Source organism: Hyperolius riggenbachi, chromosome 2 (genome assembly GCF_040937935.1).
Source record: "Hyperolius riggenbachi isolate aHypRig1 chromosome 2, aHypRig1.pri, whole genome shotgun sequence".
NCBI lineage: Eukaryota > Metazoa > Chordata > Amphibia > Anura > Hyperoliidae > Hyperolius > Hyperolius riggenbachi.
The window spans coordinates 197548676-197571649 of NC_090647.1; the positions used below are offsets into that span (position 1 = coordinate 197548676).

General features: G+C 40.3%; 1 protein-coding gene across 14 annotated transcripts in view; it reads right to left on the reverse strand.

Annotated features, from left to right (window-relative positions):
• The window catches only part of DOCK9 (dedicator of cytokinesis 9), a 414823-nt gene that overhangs the window by 128157 nt on the left and 263692 nt on the right, over positions 1-22974 (reverse strand). For all 14 annotated transcript variants that reach the window (XM_068267974.1, XM_068267970.1, XM_068267967.1 and 11 more), the window contains exons 14-20: positions 14896-14978; positions 14361-14483; positions 12344-12423; positions 12078-12262; positions 11361-11426; positions 7063-7155; positions 1274-1397 (exon numbers count right to left, since the gene is read on the reverse strand). In XM_068267974.1, the coding sequence (XP_068124075.1) occupies positions 1274-1397; positions 7063-7155; positions 11361-11426; positions 12078-12262; positions 12344-12423; positions 14361-14483; positions 14896-14978 (754 nt within the window). The remainder of the gene's footprint in view (positions 1-1273; positions 1398-7062; positions 7156-11360; positions 11427-12077; positions 12263-12343; positions 12424-14360; positions 14484-14895; positions 14979-22974) is intronic.

A 22974-nucleotide genomic window follows, 5' to 3' on the forward strand; every position in this document is an offset into this window, starting at 1 on the left:
GTAATGGCAGTATTTGTATAGCGCCTTTCTCCTGTCGGACTCAAAGCGCTTGCGAGGCAGCCACTAGAGCGCACTCAGTAGGCAGTAGCAGTGTTAGGGAGTCTTGCCCAATGAATTCCTTACTGAATTACTGGCTTACTGAACAGGCAGAGCCAAGATTCGAACCCTGGTCTCCCGTGTCAGAGGCAGAGCCCTTAACCAGTACACCATACAGCCACCGCTAGTACTGACTGAACGTTTTGTTTCAGGCACAGTCTCATAGCCCCAGCTAACTCACAGGGGATAATTCCCTTTTATGGTCAAAATAAATACGGGTATTAGTAAGGTTGTGTTTTTCTGTTTATTCCCTTTGTGGTTTGGTCATTGATATATAATAATGATTCTATTGTAATTGCCTATAACTTTTGCACAGTACTATTTACACCAGAACTTTTTTGGTCTGCTAAAAAAAGAATATTTTCAAAAGATTATTTTTGAAGATATTTTTTAGGGGAATAAAAAGATAATCTCACAAAGACATGAGCCTTTCCTTTAATTGTACAAATGCACTTATGCAGTTAAATAAATTCATGTCAGTTATGCCTCACTTGCAAATTCCATTCCCATGATCCCATTGTCAGGGTTAACAGAACATTCCTAACTACACTGAACATTCAGTACTACTATTTTGTACTACATATTTCAGTTGTAATTTTATTGTTGATGATTCACACCTTTGTATAAAGTATGATATTTTAGACGTGTATATATTTTGCCCTCTCACCCCCTATATTTTCACTTGCTTAGCCTTGAGTGAGTGAGCTTGTGAACCTGCATAGCACCTATTTAGATGCCATCCGATCTGAAGGTTGAGCAGTGTTACTTTGTTTTTGCTGCATATGTCAGGTGGATGGAACTGCAGTTGTATTATACATAAAGGAAAGTACCATTTTTAGGCACATGCTGATTATATATTTGAGCAGCTATAAAAAAAAGAAAAGCTCACACAATTAGTTATGTATGCTTATTTAAGACACTGGACTATTTCTGTCACTGTTCTTCCTCCACAGCTCTCCTCTGGGATGTGGCCTATATTCTGCTGGAAGAGAGGAGCTCAGTCTCTGCATAAGGGGAAAGAAATCAGCCTAAGGATCAGTTTTCAAACTCCGAACCATTGTATAATATATGTTAAAGATAGGTTTCATTTATATTTATAAGGCTTTTTCTACAGCACTGTCTTTGTAACTGATGCCCTGCATATAATCCATAAAACAGGTTACAGCCTGTCACAAACCTTGACTTTCTATGACATCCTTCTTCTTTGTGCCTCCTTTACTGGTCGTGTCACAGCTCACATGGTAGAAAGTGAACAACAAGTGGTGTTTTTCATGAAGTTGTGTGGGCAGCTCTATTTTAATCTGCAAGTTGGAAGAAAAAACACCACATCATAAGGGACACTTATCACTTGTATACCTCCTTACAAGCAGACAGGTTTGACTAACAGAACTTTTAATAAACTTAACAAAACATGACAGCAGAATTAACTGATCTATTCTTACGCCTTCGGGATCACAGTCACAAAACATCTTCCACACCAAACATTTCATGGTACTGCTAGTACTATGTTTAGGCAACATGTTGCAAAACAAATAAAATGTACCTAATAGCAAGAAGTCAATAGAAAACTATATACGGTCGTATCATTTAAATTCTACAGTGAACGGGAGGTGTGTGTAGTATAGATAAGTAGAGCACATGAAACTGAATTCAGCACATTTCATTATACATACACACACCATCATTACATTATGCAAAGTGAAAAAGTAGTAAAAATAAGACTGCTGGTTGTTCTCAAGGGACTGAATTTCCCAGAAAAACCTTGTTGTGGATAACAAGAATTCAATGCTGACTCATGTTATGACATTCTTATGCAAACTTTATTACACAGAATAGGGTACTGGTCCAATATTTACATAGCAGAATGAGCTTTTTAGTACAACATAGAATCACCAAAGTATACAAACATGGGAATATTTGTTTGTACCCTCCAGGTCTCTGAAATAATTTAAAACTGACAGTGATGCACACCTCTTTATTTGATCTGTCTATCTATCTATCTATCTATCTATCTATCTATCTATCTATCTATCTATCTATCTATCTATCTATCTATCTATCTATCTATCTAAAGGTGGCCACTAACGGTCCAATTTCTAGCGGAAAATCGTTCAAGCGATCAGAAATTCTGATTGGACGAAAAATCGTTCACTACACCATCAACTAACCAATCATTGCTTCCTATCTATCACGACCAACAAGAAAGTCCAAATTTTGGTTAGACGAAAATTCAATCGGACGATTGTTTTTATAATCATGCATTATCAATTGTGCCATCAACTGAGATTTACAACCAATCCGATCAAAATTTCTTTTCGCTAGAAATTGGACTGTTAGTGGCCAGCTTTAGACAGATATTAATAATATGCATGTTAGCAAATTCAAGTCTTGTTTTCATGCTCTCCTTTTAACAGTGAAGTCTACTTTTATACAGCCCACTCTTATTTACAAAGCAACCCACGGTGCGATCAGACGCAGATGGACCTTGAGTGTTCAGCTTGTCTGTTTGGAAACTAAGTTTGTGTCTACCATCCTCACATTCTAGTACTGTACCGCGTTTGTAGCTGTGTCCAGGAAGGTTGGCTACAGTCCCACGTACTGTACTTTACATTTCTTAAAATTTACAACTGTTGTCCCAGGAAAGTCAAACTGTTTGGAGATGGTCCGATAGCCTTTGCCTTTAATATAATATTAAATGTGGCTATGGGCTCTCCTCTAAAATTGATAGTAAACTCACATAAATATACAATCAATGCTACAAACTCCTAACCGTTATTCAGTGGTATTATAAATGGGTCGCCACACGACACTTAACATGTAGATAAAGTCCCATAAGCAACAACAGTTCCAGTCTATAGGTATCTTCAACAAAGTCACATAACAGGAAAAGCCTCATCAGAGGCTGAGTCATCATTGACTAAACTAGTAAGGCAGAGCTTCCGTTGGAGTGTGAGCTGGGAGACACGCTGCATGTGAACGCAGATGCTGCCTGGACCATTGAGGATGTTTTTTATATATATGTGCATTATTCTACGAGATTTGAGTGCACTGACACGTTTTTAAGGTTTTAATAAATACAGTATCACTCTATGTAGTGTCTGTTTTCAATTTTAAAGGACCCATACAAGCGATCTGGATTTGGGAAGGGCGACCATATAAGCGCTATTAGCTGGTCTTTTCAGGTGATCAGCAATTATATCTGGTGTGCGGTTAACAGTATGACTAACATTGGTGGAGGGCTGCCATGCTCTGATATTGCACATGTGGGATTGCATGTCACTTTGCCACTTTATTGAAGCTGGATTACGCTATGTTTGTCTATCCTGTTTTGAGTTCCAGATACACACACAGATGCCAACGAGATATTGCGAACACGTTATCCCTGCTGATCTGTAATTCAATCAGCCTTTATATTTGGTGAGAGTACCCATTGTGGGCCGTCTTTTCCTGTTATGTGACTTTGTTGAAGATACCTATAGACTGGAACTGTTCTCGCTTATGGGACTTTTTCTACATGTTGAGCGCCTGCACAGACTATTATATTTGCCTTTAATATGCTTGTCTACAATTTTCCCATTTCCTCAAACAACGGTCTTCTATGCGGTCTTTGGTTTATGTTCAGAATAGGTCTCGATTTCTCCAATTAAATAAGCTGTATAGCACTTCCAGTAAGACTGGAGACAGTAATAATTGGACAGTAATAATTGATAAACAGGCTACAGGAATACTGCGGCATTGATGGCATAGTACTTCAGTGGTTCCAATCCTTCTTGAGTGGCAGAACCCACAAAGTGTCTATGGGGCCCTTCCTGTCCACCCCTGTAACACTTAAGTATGGGGTGCCCCAGGGCTCAATCCTCTCTCCCCTGCTTTTCACGATTTACATGCTACCGTTGGGAAAACTAATCCAAAAACATGGCCTGACATACCACTGCTATGCAGACGACACTCAACTATATCTTTCCTTCAAGCCTGGTGTGACAGACCCAACTCTAACTATAAACGCCTGCTTACGTGAACTACAGCAATGGATGAATGACAACTGGCTGAAACTAAATGCAGACAAAACTGAAGTCCTTCTGATTGGAGGGCAGAGCATGATAACAAAACAACTTAACTTGCAGTCTTCACCACTGGGAATAGGAGGCACGGATCTACGCAGCTCTGATCATGTGCGTAGCCTGGGAGTTCTAATTGATGGGAATTTAAACTTCAGAACTCAAATCTCTGCTGTGGGGAAATCATCCTATTTTCACCTGAAGAACATTGCAAAAATCAAGCACCTCATACCCCCAGAAGATCTGCCAACCTTAGTCCACGCCTTCATCACATCCCGACTGGACTACTGCAATGCTCTCTACACTGGCCTTCCAAAAAAGGCCTTGTACCGCCTACAGCTGATACAGAATACTGCTGCCAGACTGCTAACCAACCAACCCCGTCACTGCCACATAACGCCAGTCCTGCATTCCCTTCACTGGCTACCTATAGAATGGAGGGTCCTATTCAAGATCGGCCTACTGACATTTAAATCCCTGAATAATCTGGGCCCTGGATACATGAAAGATATGTTACAGCTGCGTAGCAATCCCCGCATTCTCAGATCCACAGGTTCTAATAATCTAGTCATACCCAGAGTCCACTTAGAAACTTTTGGTCCCAGAGCCTTCTGTCATTCTGCCCCTACGTTTTGGAACTCCTTACCTCAACAGATCAGGACAGCCCCATCCCTGGACGTGTTTAAATCCAGACTGAAAACCCACCTGTTCAGTCTGGCATTTGCAGAAATATAACTTTTGTTGTGTGAATACTTCATCCTACTAATTACTGAATCTGGGAGAGCCTAAGCGCTTTGAGTCCTATGGGAGAAAAGCGCTATAGAAATGTTATTGTATTGTATTGTATTGAGTAGTCATCAGCCAGGTCAAAAAATCACTCTAATCCTAATAATTATGATTTTTTTTTTTAGGGGTAAGAACAAATGTGTCCAAATCATTTTGGAATATCTCTGTAGATTAAGCAATACTTTATATCTTTAACACTTGGTTTGCTTTTAATTGATAACCCATCAACAGTATTTGATTAGATTGTGAGCCCCTCTGAGGGACAGTTAGTAACAAGACTATATATTCTGTAAATTGCTGCGGAAGATGTCAGCACTATATAAATACTAAATAATAATAATATACATGAGAGAACTGTATTTCATTTAATAACTAATCAGGAGGCTTAAAGAACTTCTTCATTAGGCCATACGTGTACAAACGCATATGTCCACACAGGTTTCTAAAATGTTTGTCCTTGCCCTAGCTATATCGCATCTTGTCTGCTACAACATCCTACTAAGTGCCTCACCACAAAAGCACACTGGCAACCCTAAAATCCTTACTGAACTCTGCTGCTTGTCTTGTTCACTACTCCTACAAAGCTATTTCTCTTTATAAAATCCCTCCACTGGCTTTAAATTACTCTGAGGATTCAGTTCAAACTCCTAACACTCTCTTACTAAACATTTCACAACCTGTCTCCATACACTTCCTCAACAATTTCTGGATACCATCCCACCCACAGCCTTTCGTCCTTAAAGAGACTCAGAAGCCTGTTAAAAATCCTTTTTTTTATTAAACCATCCTGTTTAATACCTTAATCCTACCTAAACCGCCGTATCCCCGCGCCTGTAAGCTATCTAAAACCTCCCTAACTCGCCCTCCCTCTCCCCTGCAAAATTCACAACTTTCTTGGTCGTGGATTTTGCTGCCCGCATTAGCTTCCGTGTGAGGCAGGGCAATGAGCCGCAGCCCTGCCTCAGACGCGTCTGTCAGCGGAGGATCTCCGCCTCTCCCCCACCCCTCACAGCGAAGGTAGACAGAGAGGCGGGGAGAGGCGGAGATCCGCCGCTGACAGACAAGTGTGAGGCAGTGCTGCAGCTCATAGCCCTGCCTCACATGAAGCGCTCCCCGGATCGCCCCCCCCGGGGAGTTAGGTTTTTTTTAGATAGTTTACAGCTGCGGGAATGCGGTGGTTTAGGTAGGATTAAGGTATTAAACAGTATGGTTTAATATAAAAAAGGATTTTTAAGAGGCTTCAGAGTCTCTTTAAATAAGGCTATTTTATCTTCTATTTCAGGAACCTGCTCTGGCTCTTGCAGCTAAGAGTTTCAATCCCTCCTTTGGATATCTCTTGCATAGCTTGTCCTCTATGCTATGAGTCTCAAAACCTTTAACAGCACCCATAAAATGCACTTCTTCAAACATGTTCTCTCATAGTTCCCCATTAGAGTCATATCCACACCTGCCCCAAATGTCAAGACCTAGCCCATTTGTCACCTAACCTACTGTCTACACATCTCTCTAGGTTGTAAGCTTACAAAGGCAAGGTCCTACCACTAGTGTTTTTAATCTCTGTGGTACTTGTTCTATGAAATGAAGATGTGTTTGGTAGAAGCCATCATCCCATGCATGAACTATGTATGTATTCTGTACTTATGTTGCCAGATATTCTGAGTGTACGGTGTTGGAACTATGAATGTATTTATGTTTCACACTATTGATTTCATTACAGTGCTATAGAAGATGATGGTGCTTTGTAAATACAAAATAAAAATACGGTATAAATGATAAGTGAAGAGCAAGATCTCCCTTAGCATACATAAATAAACCTGCTAGGGCAAAGTGTCTGCAGTGGACAAAAGGAAAAGAATTGCTGATCACATTACATTAACATATTACAATTCTAATACTGGATAGTCTTTCTAAAGACACATACTGTATACTATAGTAGTAACACTGAGTAGGTGAAGTCAATAACTGTAGATTTTAAGCTTTTTCCCTGCAGTGAAAACTGACAGCACAGAGCATAACATTGTAGTATCAATCCAAACAAGCTTTTCACATTTCAAAAACTATATTTTTAATGTTTTTTTTTCAGCTTTTCTATTTATATATACAAAAATGTATATACACTCACCTCATCATAGAATTCAGGATTCTGTTGATGGTGCAAAACACTGGCCAGTGAATTTTTCACGAAAACTGGACCACCAGGTCTGCCATATATACACTTCATAGGAAGAAAGAAAAAAAAAAAAAAAAGAAAGATGCATTCACACATTTAATAACATAATACTGGAATTAAGATCTATGGATGCTTCTGTCCTAAACTGGTATGAGGACACAGCAATATTCTAGGAGCAGCTACCACAGGATATTTGGACCTGCAGATACAGATTTACAGATTCAAGACTGCAGTTTCCCTCGTTCACACTGCACTGACGTTTTTATTGCATAGCTAAATCCATTTTGTTAACCACTTGTGTACCAGGAGTCTCTGGCCCCACAAGGACCAGAGATTGCGGATACCAAAAAACTGGCTTTCCGAAGAATCACCGCACACAGTGGAATTGGCTCACAGTGATCACGGGGTCGGGAGCCAGTGAAATTGGCTCCTAACCAGCTCACAGAGCTCTGCAGTCAAAGCGATGGCAGTGCAAGCGGCTTGCGGCATGAGCGAGCAGGGGCGCCTCTAGCCTTCTTGTCACTCCAGGCAAGAAATCCTGTGGCGCCCCCCCCCCCATAAAAAATAAAACAAAAATCATATACATTATAGAACACTTCACACATGATATAAGCCATCAGAGAGGGATAACTATGAAATGGGGCCCTAGGCAAGATAACACTTTGCCCTCCACTGATGGTCACCTGGCTTATTTAGTTAGATTTTGTGGGGACTAGCAACCACCAGGCCCCTAAACTCTCTCTAGACCCTAGGCAGCTGCCTAAGTTTGCCTTGTGGATGATCAGCATTGTATGCCATACAGCACATGCTGCCAGTATGCACCTCAAATAAATACAGCATCCACACTACAAGTTCCAATGGCAGTCACATTGCAAGATTGGATTATCAAGCAAGACATTCTTACTTTTAAAATAATTTTTGCACAAACATTATGAGATATGCAGATATGTTACCACCTGTTAGGGTAGGACTAGAGTGGGTATATCATGACATTGAAGGGCTGATATGGTAAGGTGGTTTAAGGCCCAGTGCACACCGAGCGGTTTTAGCAGCGATCCGCCAACCGCGTTTGTCTGTGAAAACACTTGGCTAATGTATTTCAATGGAATGGAGCACACCAGCGGTTTGAGGTTTTTAGCAAACCGCAAACGTGCCTCCTGCTGCACATTTGCGGTTTGCAGAAACGATTCTGCCTCAATGTAAAGTATAGGAAAAATGCAAACCGCTCTTAAAAACGCTAGATCAGAGCGGTTTTCCAGGCGTTTTTGCTACAGAAGCTGTTCAGTAACAGCTTTTACTGTAACAATATTTGTAATCTGCTTCACGAAAACGCTCGGTATGTTTAGAAAATGTCTCTAAACATGCCTAGAATCGCTCTGAAATCTGCTCCAAAACCGCTAGCGTTTTGAGGATCTGCTAGCGGTTTTGGTGTGCACTGGGCCTAACAGTTTGATTCATAATCCATTCTGGAGATAAGCACAGTGTGTTTGTAGTGTAAGTGATACAAGAGAAGAGAAGTAGAATGGAGGGAGGAAGGGTAGTAGAGGGTCAGAATTGATGACATGGATGAGCAGATATCTATGAGTAGAATAGAGGCTCAGTGGGTACCACTACTGCAATTTAGTGCTGAGTCCTAGGCTTGAACATTGGCCAGGGCAAAATCTGCATGGAGTTTCTGTCTTCAGACACTTCAGACATTTCCTGCATCCTAAAAAACATACTAATAAGTCAACTGGTTTACCCCAAAACAATCCTATATTGAAAATATTAGACTATAACTGTGGTAGGGATTAGACTGTGAGCTCCTCTGAGGACAGTCAGTGACATGACTATGTACTCTGTAAAGTGCTTCAGGAGATGTCAGTGCTATATAAATAAACAATAATAATATGGTAGGACATTATACTATGACTATGGTAGGGTTAGATTGTGAGCTCCTCTGAGGACAGTCAGTGACATGACTATGTACTCTGCAAAGTGCTTCAGGAGATGTCAGTGCTATATAAATAAATAATAATAATATGGTAGGACATTAGACTATGACTATGGTAGGATTAGATTGTGAGCTCCTCTGGGGACAGTCAGTGACATGACTATGTACTCTGTAAAGTGTTGTAGAAGATGTCAGTGCTATATAAATACATAGTAATAATATGGCAGGACATTAGACTATGACTATGGTAGGATTAGATTGTGAGCTCCTCTGAGGACAGTCAGTGATATGACTATGTACTCTGTAAAGTACTGCAGAAGATGTCAGTGCTATATAAAGTACTGCAGAAGATGTCAGTGCTATATAAATACATGATAATAATATGGTCGGACATTACAGTTTGACTATGGTAGGGATGAAATTGTAAGCTCCAGTGAGCAGTCAGTGACATGACTATGTACTCTGTAACATGCTGAAGATGTCAGTGCTACATAAATACACAATAATAGTTCCAAATGCTACTGGCTCCCCTGAAGAGTGCTCAGACTAGTGTACATAGTTGTGCACATTGTTCCCCAAGTAGCAGTTGTTTGGTCAGAGAGACAGTGGGAGAGGGAGCATGAGCAGAGGGTGAGGGCAAGCAAAGTTAAGCTCCACACTTACCACAGTGACTGCAACAACACAGGAAGATGGATCCAGCGAGGTGTCCCTCATGACAAGCGTCCAGCGATTCATCTTCCTGCCAGCGGGTATGTGAGATGTCACGTGACATTACAGGACGGGCGCGAACGAGAAGTCAAGCGACCTCAGTACTTTACTTGATCCTCAGTGACGGTCACTTTTCACCACACAACGCTAAGCGATGTCACGACATCGTGTAAATGACTACTTGTTGTTAAAAAAAAATAATTGATGAACATCGGGAAAATCGTTGGAAAAATCGTGAGGTGGTACATAGCATTAGAGAGAGGGCAAACAGACAGCATTAATGGAAATACATTATTATGCCATCTTCAATTATAAGTAGTGATGGATGTAATTACACACATTGCTTACATGTCCATTATCATTGTTTGAGCTTTAGATGCTGCCCTCCTATTCACTCACGCACAATGAAAGACAAAACCTGCAACCCCCACTGTGTCCATTACACACTTCAAACACTGTCCTGTTGAATTCAGGGAAAAGTGCAGGCTGTGTAGGGGAGAGGATCAGATGATCCTACTGCTCCATAGCTAGTCATGGCGATAATCCTGATATCTAGACATGCAGACATTCTAGCAGAGCACACAGCTGTCTGCAGAGTTTACTGTTTGTTTGTTTGTCTCACTACCTCTGCAGACTCAGTAACATTTGGGGGTAGGGCGCTGTCGCTGTCTCCTCTGTGGAGGGGCAGAGAGCAGCTATAAGCCAGACACCTTCTTCTTAGGGAGTATCTATAATTCTGAACTCTGAATGATTCTTTAGTGACTTAGCAGAAGGCTATTTGTGAAAAGAGCAGAGTAACCAAGCAGCTCAGGGTGACCCAAGCTACTAGGAATGTATAGGGGGATAAAAGGAACCAAATGCCCTCCTACTAAAAAAGCAAAGCTTGGTGTAATTTTCCTTCTTAAAACAGAAGGAAATCTTTTTCTCTCCAGTCCCTTACAACGGTCTTTCAGGACAGGAATTTTTATTTCCCCTTGGACGGACAGTAATTTATTGCGCCTTCCCCATCAAAGCCGCTCCAAGCCGCTGCCTGGGTGGTCAGTAGGTAAAGGCGCCCCTGAGAGCGAGATCAGCCATAGCAGCAGGTCTGCGCGGCGTGGAAATTTAAATCCATCCCTGGTAGGAATAAGCAGCTACACACAGGGCGAGATTTAAATTACCAGAAGCGGTTAAGTTAAAAAGGAGTCTATATGTGTGTAACAGGTGTAGTTCATTATCAGTATTGTGGGGCCGACAATAGTTTACCAATACACATCACCCAGTGGCGTTTTTCAATTTCATACCTAGGAATCTCCTCTACTTGCAAGAGCAAGGGCAAAAAGCTGAAGAGTTTTCTTAAAGCATAATATAAAACTGAAGCCTTTTAGGGGGGAGTTTAAAAAGCTAACCCCCCCCCCCCCCCCTTCCCAAAAAAAAAGCCAACAACAACAAAACAACCATTTCAACACAGGTGGCCAAGACTGCCTGCGATTACTGAAAATTATAAATTATTTGTTCGTTGAATATATCCAACTTAAGAAATGGCCCAAAAAAGTTTTCTATATATAATCTAGAATAGAGTACAAAAAAACAAAACAAAACAAAAAAAACCTTGTAAATTAAAACTAACCTTTAATGGCTGTGCCTCTTCATCATCGGAATCTCTGAACTCAACTGAAATGGCGATGTTTCTTGCCTAAAGAAGAAAAGTATGATGAAACTCGATAAAACTACAACAGGGTCAGGCGATTTACCACAGCATAGCAGGTCATACTAGTAAAAATGTGTACAGGTAGCCCCTGACTTATGAACCATGAACTTACGAACGACACTTCGATACTGAAAATGTAAAATCTGATTCTGTGGGAAAGAGTGGAAAAAAAAATCAAAAAGACCTTGTAGTTTTCGAGAAACTCTATTCTAAAAAATGGTTTTAAACCAGTAAAATTACATTGTACTGCAGTACACTGACTGCACAGGGTGACAGAGGTGAAATAGTGGGGGTGGGAGGAAGACAGAGGGACTCTGAAGCCACAGGCAACAGAGGTGACAGAAGGGGACATAGATGGCACACTGTCACGATGATGGACAGATTCACATTAAATATGAACCTACAGTCCCTATCTCATTCGTCAACAAAGGACTACCTGTAAATTAGTTAAATAACTGCAATGTGGATAAGTAGTGTTACTAGTGTATTAAGCTATAGGAAAACATATCTGTTAGAATAATTCATTCACTTCCTACTCAGACTACAGGCATGCAGAAAACACAAAACACCCAGGGCTGCCAGTTTGATGCAGAACATCTGTTTGAGCAAACCTGTTAGGGTTTTGGTATACTATACCTTTGCAAAAGCCTTCTGACCATCATATTTCAAGTACTTTGGATAAACGTAGAGATGGTTATTGTAGATGGTAAAAGGCTGTGTGTGTTTGGGAATGCAAGGAACAAACTCTTCTACTTCAAAAGTAACAATCTCTGCTCCATTCTCAAACTGCTTCATAGGAATGTATGAAGAATTCACATAATCTGTAAAAATGACACAAATAAAGAGTATGCTGTGGAAAATACAACTCATCCCACTACTTGTTTGCTGGCACATCCACTTACTTGGAAAATCAGGAGAAACATTGTCAATGTGGATATCTAGATTTCCTAAAATAACCGCCAGCTTCGCCATCTTCTCGGGCCTACATACAAACAAAATAGAGGTTGGTTACTGATGCTTTTAAATAAATGAGCTAAAACAGCTGCCATTTGTGCTCTACCATTGCCAAAGGTATTCACACAAGTTGAACAACGCATGTTCCTCATTCTTGACTCAGTCATATATTGGTTTGGCTTCTTCCTCTTACCTCTGAGAAAAGCACTTATCACAGTGAAATGCCCACCTTTATCATTATAAATTATGAATAAAAGGAATAAACACTGATATAATTAATTGCTACAGGAAGCTGAGGAACAAATTGGTGGCAGCAGCTAGCAGCACAGACCTATGTTTTTGTGAAGCTTGTAATCTACAATATGGAGAACATCCAAGGTGCAATTACATCAATATGACACTTTGTGCTGTTTACTCCATTTTCTTTGTGACCTACTGAAATTTACCAATTACTTGTGGCGGTAACACTTAGACAGTCTTCAGAGGCATCATTGATACACACAGTGCCATACTGTAAACATGCAGATGCAATTCTGCCTGCTATTTTGTCATTTTTCTTTTAAAGATAAGGGATTCTCTAATCTCTGTCTTAAAGTGGAAGTGAGCTCTTGCACAGGACAGAAGGAAAACATAGACATGCACACTATGTATTTACAGAGTTTAGTCTCCCTCATCTATGTCTAATCATAACTTGTAATGTGATCCCTCAGCTGTGTTACCTGACTGCCAGGACAGATCAGCTCATTTGAAAGCACAGCATGTTAACAACATGTCTGTACCCATGAAAGCAGGAAGTAGATTCACTGCAGATTTATTGCAGGATTTGTATCAGCTGTAACAAAGTCAAAACACTTTTTCTGGCTGAGTAAACAATCCTGATAAAAGGAGAGTGCTGAAAAGCTCAAAACCCAATTGTTTCTTTTAGCCAGGGAGCTGAATAGATACAATTTTATAATACACTGACATGGCCGCTGTGTACACTTCAGAATTAAAGTATAGCCCCTTAAACAAAATAATATGAGACACCAAGAACATTTTATAAACCATTATTAATGATCTCGAGTTCATTTTCAGTTCAGGTTTGTTTAAGGCTACTTTTCCACATATTGCGTTGCATAGTGGTGTAGTATACTCCTCCCCCCTCCTCTCAGTGGCCATTAGTCTCAATGAGAATGGCTACACTACCCACGTTGCAAAGTGATAAAAGTACTCAACGACACTGAGGCGATACAGACTCTGCAGGCAATTACCACACGGAATGAGCGGCACCATGCGAATGTGACATACTTCCTGTTAAGCAGGGAGCATGTCACTGATGGTGGTGGTGGTGGGGGGGTTGGCACTATGCATATTTCCCAGCTGGCGCACTCTGCACAGGGGAGTAGTGTGGTGTGATCCTTTTGCCCTGGTCTCTTCTGCCGCTGGAGGATCACACTGCAATATATCTTGTATGTGAAACCAGCCTTAACCACTTCTCTTTGGCCAGTACTTTTTGCTAAGAATTATATTATTTTATATGCATTTTACAAGAAAAAAGAAGAAAAGAATAAACAAATTAACAATTTCTCAGATTTCAGCCATTGTAGTTTAAAAATAAAATGTGCTATTGTATATAAAACAGACACATTTTATTTGCCCATTTGTCGCGGTTATTACGTTTAAATTATGTCCCTAGTACAATGCACGGCGATAATATTTTATTTTGGGGTAGAGGTGAAAGGAGTTAATAAATAATGAAAATGCATTTAATTTGTCTATGGGAAAGTGTATAATGGTATATTTGGATGTAGTTTTACTTTTTGGCCACAAGATGGTGCTATACTAACCATGTTCTCAAAATAGAAAACCAATCCAAGTGTGTTTACAGTTGTTTATATACAGGGACATAGGGTGGCAGAAGTACAGAAGTGGTTAAGGTAACATATCACTAACAAAACATAAATAAATAAATGTAAGGGTACTTACTTCCTAAAGTCAGCAAGTAATTTTAACATATCTTCATTTGAAAGTTTGTTGCTATCCTGTCTATAAAGAGCAGAAAATCTTGCAACTTTGTCCAGTGTTCCAGAAGTATCTTTAAACAATGGTCTGGAAAACATGCATTCGGTGCAGATGATTTTACAGCCCAAGTTAAACAATCATCCAATCATTTTGAATTCTCTATTAGAAGAACACATAACCTATATATTGTAAACTCCATCTGAGTAGATGATTTGAAAAAGGATTCAGTAGCATGCTCAGAAGGTAGAGCTTTGGATATTAAATCATCTCAAATGAAAAGCTCTTTTGTCTTTTGGCTTAGCGAAGGTAGAAACTTCAGTTAAAAAAGTATGATCCTTTACACTTCATTTCATGCATTTCCTGGCAAAAAACTATCACCCGTGTATAGAAGCAAGATATCTGACAATCTCCAAATACATAGAAGAGTCTATGGCCAATTTCCAAATGTAGAACTTATAAAATGTAGAGTCTAATCTAAATCATCTTGTACACTGCTCACCTTGCAGCCCAGGCAAATGGCATTCGGTACTGTCCAAGCCTACTGCATGCTTGTTTGGCATTCTTTAAAACCTTTTGCGCTACCTTTTAAAAAAGAAAAACATAATGCAAGTCAGTGAAAAGGCTTAAAGCTGAACTCCAGACAGATAAATAAGTTAAATACCAGCCAAAGTTTTGCAGATCTTTTCAGACCATCTTACGTTCTCTAGTCTTGGTAAACAAATCCAAATGTAACTTAGTAGCTACCACGTCATCTTACTACTACTACAACTCTGCATTCTCCATTACCACCTAGCACAATGCACAGTACCCACTGAACTATTTAAAGAGGAACTGTAGTGAAAATTATGTAATAAAATTGCTTATTTTTACAATATATTATCTGAAATATATCATAGGTGGCAACAGCTTTAGTCCTGGCCGGTGATCTCTGCAGAATGTTTGTTTACTGAGCGATTTAAAGCCAGTACAAGATATTCTGATACATGGTCTCCCAAAATGCTCTGGAAGGAGAATTTTGCATAGCTAAACAATAGGCTAAACATCAATGGTAGGGTGGGGTTACATACCAATATACAGCAATATATACTGTAGATATGGGAAGTGTTTCTGATGCTGAAACCAGGATAATTAACATAACAATTGGTATCCTGAATAATTTACTTCATTTTACTATCTGTCACTATAGTACCTCTTTAAGAGCATTACCAAAATGCAGAGGTTTCCCAATAACATTACATCCATCTTTCAAAATATATTATAATCTCATTGTGTAAAGCTGACTCAATAGCCATAAACACCTTATTTAAGAACCTAAGATTAATGTGCCATTCAATCATTAAAAAAAAAGTTGAGATTAATCCATGGAAATTAATAACTACCTGAAAGGTACAAAGACAGCGACTTTTCATCTTTGCATTTTTGTATTGGAGCAGGTCACTGAAGTGGTAAAACCCACCAATCTCCAGTATTATGCATATCTGGGATGAGAAACTCACTATGGTGAATTCTCTAAGGAACAAATGACTTTAGTTAAGGTCAGCTCAGGCTATTTTCCTTAGTCAGTGAAACCTGAAACACAGTTCTACTCCCACATCACCAACCCACATTTCATTTTATACCTGTACTGCGATATGATGCTTGCCGACAATTTTTAACCCATATCTCATTAACAAGTGCATGACCCTGCAGTAGTTAGTCAAAAGAATGGAATTTCCCACTTTCGAGTATCTACAGCTGACTATAACCAGTCCAATAATCATTAGCAGAGCAGCATTTGAGGAAAAGTGTGTTATGTTCCTAAATTATACACTATTTGTTCCTAAATGATAGCTATATTTCAAATAAGAATCTATGTCCACAGTGGTAATCATTGATGCACGTGACATGGGCAGTTATGTTTCCAGAGATGCTGTGATGACTCCAAGCATTTTCTGGAAATCACATGACATTTCAATGCATGTAAGTACTGTCTTCTCACTTTGGCTCTACTCTGCTTGCTCTGTAATTAGAGGAAGACAGTACTATGCCGTGCACATTAAAAACACAATAGAAAACACCTAAAATAGATTTTTACTATAAACATGTGTGGCACTCACACAGAAATAATGTACAGAAAAATACATTTGGATATTTGTTATTGTATATAAAGCCCATTTAGCAGATTATATGGGGTTTAACTTGGAATGGCAGACACCCAATCTCATCACTCTGTGGAAAGAGATACATATTCATTGTCAGCCACAGTGTGCCCAATCTGTGAGGATATAAAAACTGACATAGTTGCTAGTTCATCATCTCTGTTTTTCTATGACTACATTTTAACTTTTTAAGCTATAAAGCTTGATCAGTTCCAGATAAAGCGTAATGTGAGGCACAGTTAAAAAAAAAAAAAAAAAAAAAAAAAAAAAAGATATCAGTTATGTAATAAACTTGGTCATGAAAAGGTTAATCAATTTTTAATGAGTACACAAATTATTATTATTTGATTTGTAAGCACCATCATCTTCCGTGGCACTGTACAGAGTATGAAAACAAACACTGGTACAAAAATATATACTCTAGAATTCACAAAAATAGACAATAGATTCCATAAAATTTAATTCTATTCACGTAGAATTTGTACAAAGAAAGAAGCTTATTTAAAAAAACAAAACCATAACACGGAGAGATGAAAGCTGATGATTTATAGTGAAAGCATGTGGAAGCAGCGATGGAGATCACACAGCTTGGACTTCCAGAGGCATGCTGCCTGCTGAGATGAGATCACACCTATCCCTGGGAACCAAGTGTTCATGAACTTACTGAAACAAGCTAGAAAAATATTCTGAAACCCAAAACATAACATGAGAACATCTTGTAAGGAAGTATGTAAATGTGCCAAGTCTGACAGCAGATAATAGAGGTGTAGAATAGAATACTGTTAGACACACAAATCAGGCCAAATGAAAAGGGGAGTGTGTGTGCGAGTTTATGTATACTGGCTGAACACCCATATGCTTTGCTACGTTGTTTCCGCAAATGAAAAATATAATAAGCTTTTCAGAAAATGAAACAAAATGTTATCCCTTATTTACAAATAGTATTGGCTTTTTCCTGTTACTCTAAACCTGAACTGAGAAGAATACAGTGGCTGCCATCTTCTGGCTCGGTTCACACTTGAGGCTGGCTGCACAACGGTACCTGAGCCCCTTCAGGCTTGAGAACAAACACCGGTAAGCTCAGAGTCCCGGAAAATAACAGATCAATTGGAATCCTTCCTAGAAACACGGAGGATTCTAATTGGTCCACCACTGAACCAATGAGAATCCTCCCTGGTGCTATGGAAGATTTGATGCACACCAAAAAGCGCTGTTTTAAGTGATTTTAGGCATGTGCTTAGCGATTTTCTAAGCATGCCTGGCGATTTTTGGAATGTTTTGGTGTAGCTCTTTATTTTTTGTTACAGTACAGCTGTAACTGAACAGCTTCTGCAACAAAAATGCTTGGAAAATCGCTCTGATCTAGAGCTTTCCAGAGCGATTTCCCAGTTTCCTATACTTAACATTGAGGCTAAATCGCCTCAGAAATCAGTAGAAATGCTGCAGGACTTTCTCCCAAACGCAAACATATCGCTCTGGTGTGATCCAACCCATTCAAATACATTAGCCAAGCGCTTTTCAAAGCGTTGGCGTTTTTAAAAGCGCTCAGAAGCGCTCGGTGTGCTCCAGCCCTGAAAACTAAGTCGCTGGCCCAAAATGAGCATGCAGATCAGATGCTTTGACTCTGGTCTGACTCCACTGGCGGCATGCTTGTTGCAGGTGTGGTTTGAAATCAACTATAGGCAGAAGCTCAGAATGACAGCTAGGCAATAGGAAATGTTTATATTGGAATGATGAGGGCAGCTTCTGTATGCCTCTTAATCCAGTTTCCTTTTAAACCTTTATTTTCTCTCCTTACAACACTTTCAATCGTTAGCAATTTCCCTAAATGGTCTGCCAATGTAAATGGATGGGACAGATTTCACTAGAGTGATTGCGATTAAGGAAATCGCAGGGCAGCACTTCCATTCTAATTGTATAGGAGGAGGGAAATCACTCCCAAATCGCTTGCAAAATGCTATCACAAATCGCTAGTGATTGCGCTTTTTAGTGGGTTCCAGCTCGAGCGCTGCTCTTGTGGCCCCCCTCCCCCCCATCTGATTGTGTCTCAGGTAAATATATATATTTTTTTACTAGGAAGCTGCTGGATTTTTAGTGTGAACTGTGTTTCAGCCACAACCTTTTGGAGCAGCACAGACTGCAACTATGTAATAATAAATCTACCTAGGAACTACTGAAGAGATAATTTTGTATTGATATTCAGCAATACTGGAGGTTTGGGTTTATAGTACTAGTGGTATTTTTATAGTATTTTTAATCTGCTACCTTTCAATTTGTCTCTAACACTAAAAATCTCAAAACTCTCCTAGATTTACAAAGCAATGGCAAAACATAAATGTGCATCTCTGGTCACGTATGCTTTAGTAATCAAAGATAAACTCATGTGCAATAAACATGTGTCTCAGTAGATTATTGATTACATTTTACAGAAGTACAATTGCTTATGTTAAAAATAAAGGCATAAACAATCCATCAAGGCTAATGGAACTAATACATTTACAACACAGCACCTTAATCCTGCAATACCTAGAGATCAATTTCAGAAGGTTAAAAATAAACTATTTAACAGCAGACATGCCACAGGCATTAAAAAATGTAAAGCTACAGCAAGGCTTTTCTTATGAATACTTAATCACTATAAATAATTAACTGGCAAATATGCAGACATAGAAAGACACCAGTTTTACTTAGAGTCTGACCTTCAAGCGGTCTCTTTGAAGAAAACCAAGAGACTATTTAATCCAGGGCACAGGGAAGAAAAAAGATGAACCATAGACAAATCCTGACAACAAAGGCATAGTTTTCTTCACATTATGCAGTTCCTCATCTATCACCAACTCTGTTTTGTACGGAGCTTAAAAATCTGTTCTAACAAATACACCTACTCTTTACCGGACAACCTGGTTAGACTTCTTTAAAAGTGAATTAAATGTTTATCACTTCTTTCTCTCTCTAATGCATAGCTAGCTTGTGTGCCAATATGTTTGAACCTCTCAGACTAAACTTCTTGCTTCAAATGCAAAAGACCAGAGTTTTATTGAGATTGCCTTTTCTAATAACATGCCTGGGGGTTCCTCAAGCTGTCATTAGTTCCTCTACAACCTAGGTTCTCAACATGCGGTACGCGTACCCCAGGGGGTACTTCTGATGGGTCCAGGGGGTACTCGGGCTTGATATACTTAACCAAGAATAACAAATTTAGAGATTTAGAAAATTATAATTCTTATTTAAACAACATCAAATTAGTATTTTAGCTAATTAAAAGGAATAATAAATGCTTGCACATTGTTTAGAACCAATTATCATGTACTACGATTAAATATATATTTGTCAAGGGGTACTTGTGATCATGTTTACTATGCTAGGGGGTACTCGATGAGTACAGGGTTTTAAAAGGGGTACACACTTATAAAATGTTGAGAAACACTGCTCTACAACACTATGATGTCTGTATAAAATACAGCGACACTGGCCAATAGAAGGGTAGGGGATTCCTGAAATTGTTACGATAAAATAAGAGAGTAGGATATATAAATAGTGGGTGAGGTGAGGGTCAATGTTCCATACAAAAACAAGTTTCTCTTTACAGTGACAATACTGTAGCTGGTGCTTGGTCCTCTGAACAAGTGTGACAGTTCACAACACATGGTGAATAATGCATGTATTGTTATTGAACAATATATGTAAAGTCTGCAAAGAATGAACAAACTCAAGGCAGTTTGATGCTTCTATAGTATGACTTAGCAAACCCTACAGATTTTCACCAATAAAGGACAACTACAAAGAAAAAAATCAATTTTCCAACTGAGCAGTTACGTACACCCCCTTCTGGAAATGATTCAGACCATGTCAGTTTCTGTAACTAAACCTAAAGGGACAATTTTAAAGCACTGAGTAAACTGAACTACTAAAGAAAGTGCTAGCTCTGATAGTGGCAACAAGTAAAGGGGCCCATACACTCAGCCGATTTTCTGGCCGATCGATCGATTGATCGTTTGCAAATCGGTTGGCCAATCGACCGATCGATGGCCGATTTCGATCGATTTCCATCGACCAGGCAGGATGGAAAATTTAGGTAGAGTTGGGCCGAACGGTTCGCCGGCGAACCTGGTTCGCGCGAACCTAGGTGGTTCGCGTGCGGGTACCGCACGCGAACTTTATTGCGGAAAAGTTCGCCCCATTGCGGTTCGCCCCATAATGCACTGAGGGTCAACTTTGACCCTCTACATCACAGTCAGCAGGCCCAGTGTAGCCAATTAGGCTACACTAGCCCCTGGAGCCCCACCCCCCCTTATATAGGCAGGCAGCGGCGGCCGTGGCCACTCGTGTGCCTGCATTAGTTAGAGTAGGGCGAGCTACTGCAGTCTCTCATAGGGAAAGATTAGTTAGCCTTAGCTTGTCCCTGGCTGCATACCTGTTCATTGATCCTGCCACTGCATACCTGTTCATTGATCCTGCCACTGCATACCTGTTCATTGATCCTGCCACTGCATACCTGTTCATTGATCCTGCCACTGCATACCTGTTCATTGATCCTGCCACTGCATACCTGTTCATTGATCCTGCCACTGCATACCTGTTCATTGATCCTGCCACTGCATACCTGTTCATTGATCCTGCCACTGCATACCTGTTCATTGATCCTGCCACTGCATACCTGTTCATTGATCCTGCCACTGCATACCTGTTCATTGATCCTGCCACTGCATACCTGTTCAGTGATCCTGCCACTGCATACCTGTTCATTGATCCTGCCACTGCATACCTGTTCATTGATCCTGCCACTGCATACCTGTTCATTGATCCTGCCACTGCATACCTGTTCAGTGATCCTGCCACTGCATACCTGTTCATTGATCCTGCCACTGCATACCTGTTCATTGATCCTGCCACTGCATACCTGTTCATTGATCCTGCCACTGCATACCTGTTCATTGATCCTGCCACTGCATACCTGTTCAGTGATCCTGCCACTGCATACCTGTTCATTGATCCTGCCACTGCATACCTGTTCTGTGAACCCACCACTGCATACCTGTTCTGTTCAGTGGACCCGCCACTGTATACCTGTTTAGTGAACCCGCCACTGCATACCTGTTCTGTTCAGTGGACCCGCCACTGTATACCTGTTCAGTGGACCCGCCACTGCATACCTGTTCTGTTCAGTGAACACGCCACTGCATACCTGTTCTGTTCAGTGGACCCGCCACTGTATACCTGTTTAGTGAACCCGCCACTGCATACCTGTTCTGTTCAGTGGACCCGCCACTGTATACCTGTTTAGTGAACCCGCCACTGCATACCTGTTCTGTTCAGTGGACCCGCCACTGTATACCTGTTCAGTGAACCCGCCACTGCATACCTGTTCTGTTCAGTGGAGTTTGGTGTGTCAGTGTGAAGCAGTACCTTAATTACACTCCCTGATTGATGTATACACATGCAAGATGTTTTAAAGCACTTTAGGCCTGTCATTTAGCATTCAATGTGATTTCTGCCCTTAAAACGCTGCTTTGCGTCAAATCCAGATTTTTCCCGGTGACTTTTGGCGTGTATCCCACTCCGCCATGCCCCCCTCCAGGTGTTAGACCCCTTGAAACATCTTTTCCATCACTTTTGTGGCCAGCATAATTTTTTTTTTTTTCAAAGTTCGCATCCCCATTGAAGTCTATTGCGGTTCGCGAACTTTAACGCGAACCGAACCTTCCGCGAAAGTTCGCGAACCCGGTTCGCGAACCTAAAATCGGAGGTTCGGCCCAACTCTAAATTTAGGTCGATCTGATGAGATTGCTTATCAGTTTGCATTGGCCTTAATGGAAATCTGATGGCAAAAAAATGCCATCAGATCGAATTTCAATAGATTTCAAACTGAAATCTATTGGAATTCTATCCTGGTAAAAAATGTTCAAAAAACGCATCAGATAGATCATCAGATGCATTTCTTATCTATCTGCTGCCAATCTGACGAGTGTATGGGCACCTTTACTCAAGATAGTCTACTAGACCTGTTTACATTAACACCACCGCTTTCCACCACACCATGCACAGATCGCCAGTAAGATAGCCTGCCTGAGTAATATTTTCTACCTCCAGTAGCCATGTAAACCCCAGCAGCTCCCAAATTCTTATGTGAGCTCTGGGACAGTTACTTTGTGCTTGTGGCTCAGTCACATGAACAACACAACAGCCCTGGAGCTCACCTCCAAGACATTGGAAGCAGTGGAAAGTCCAACTAGCTGATGAAGCAAGCAGATATGTTTAAATAAGCATACTCACTAATGGCAAAACATGCATGAGGGGCTGAAGGGTCCAAAATCCATATATAAAAGGTGGAGGGCACATGATGATGTACATACTAAGTGGAGGTCACAAAATCAGGTGCATAATGAAAGGGGATAACTACATGGGTGATGCAAATGTTATGGTATTTTGTTTACTGACTG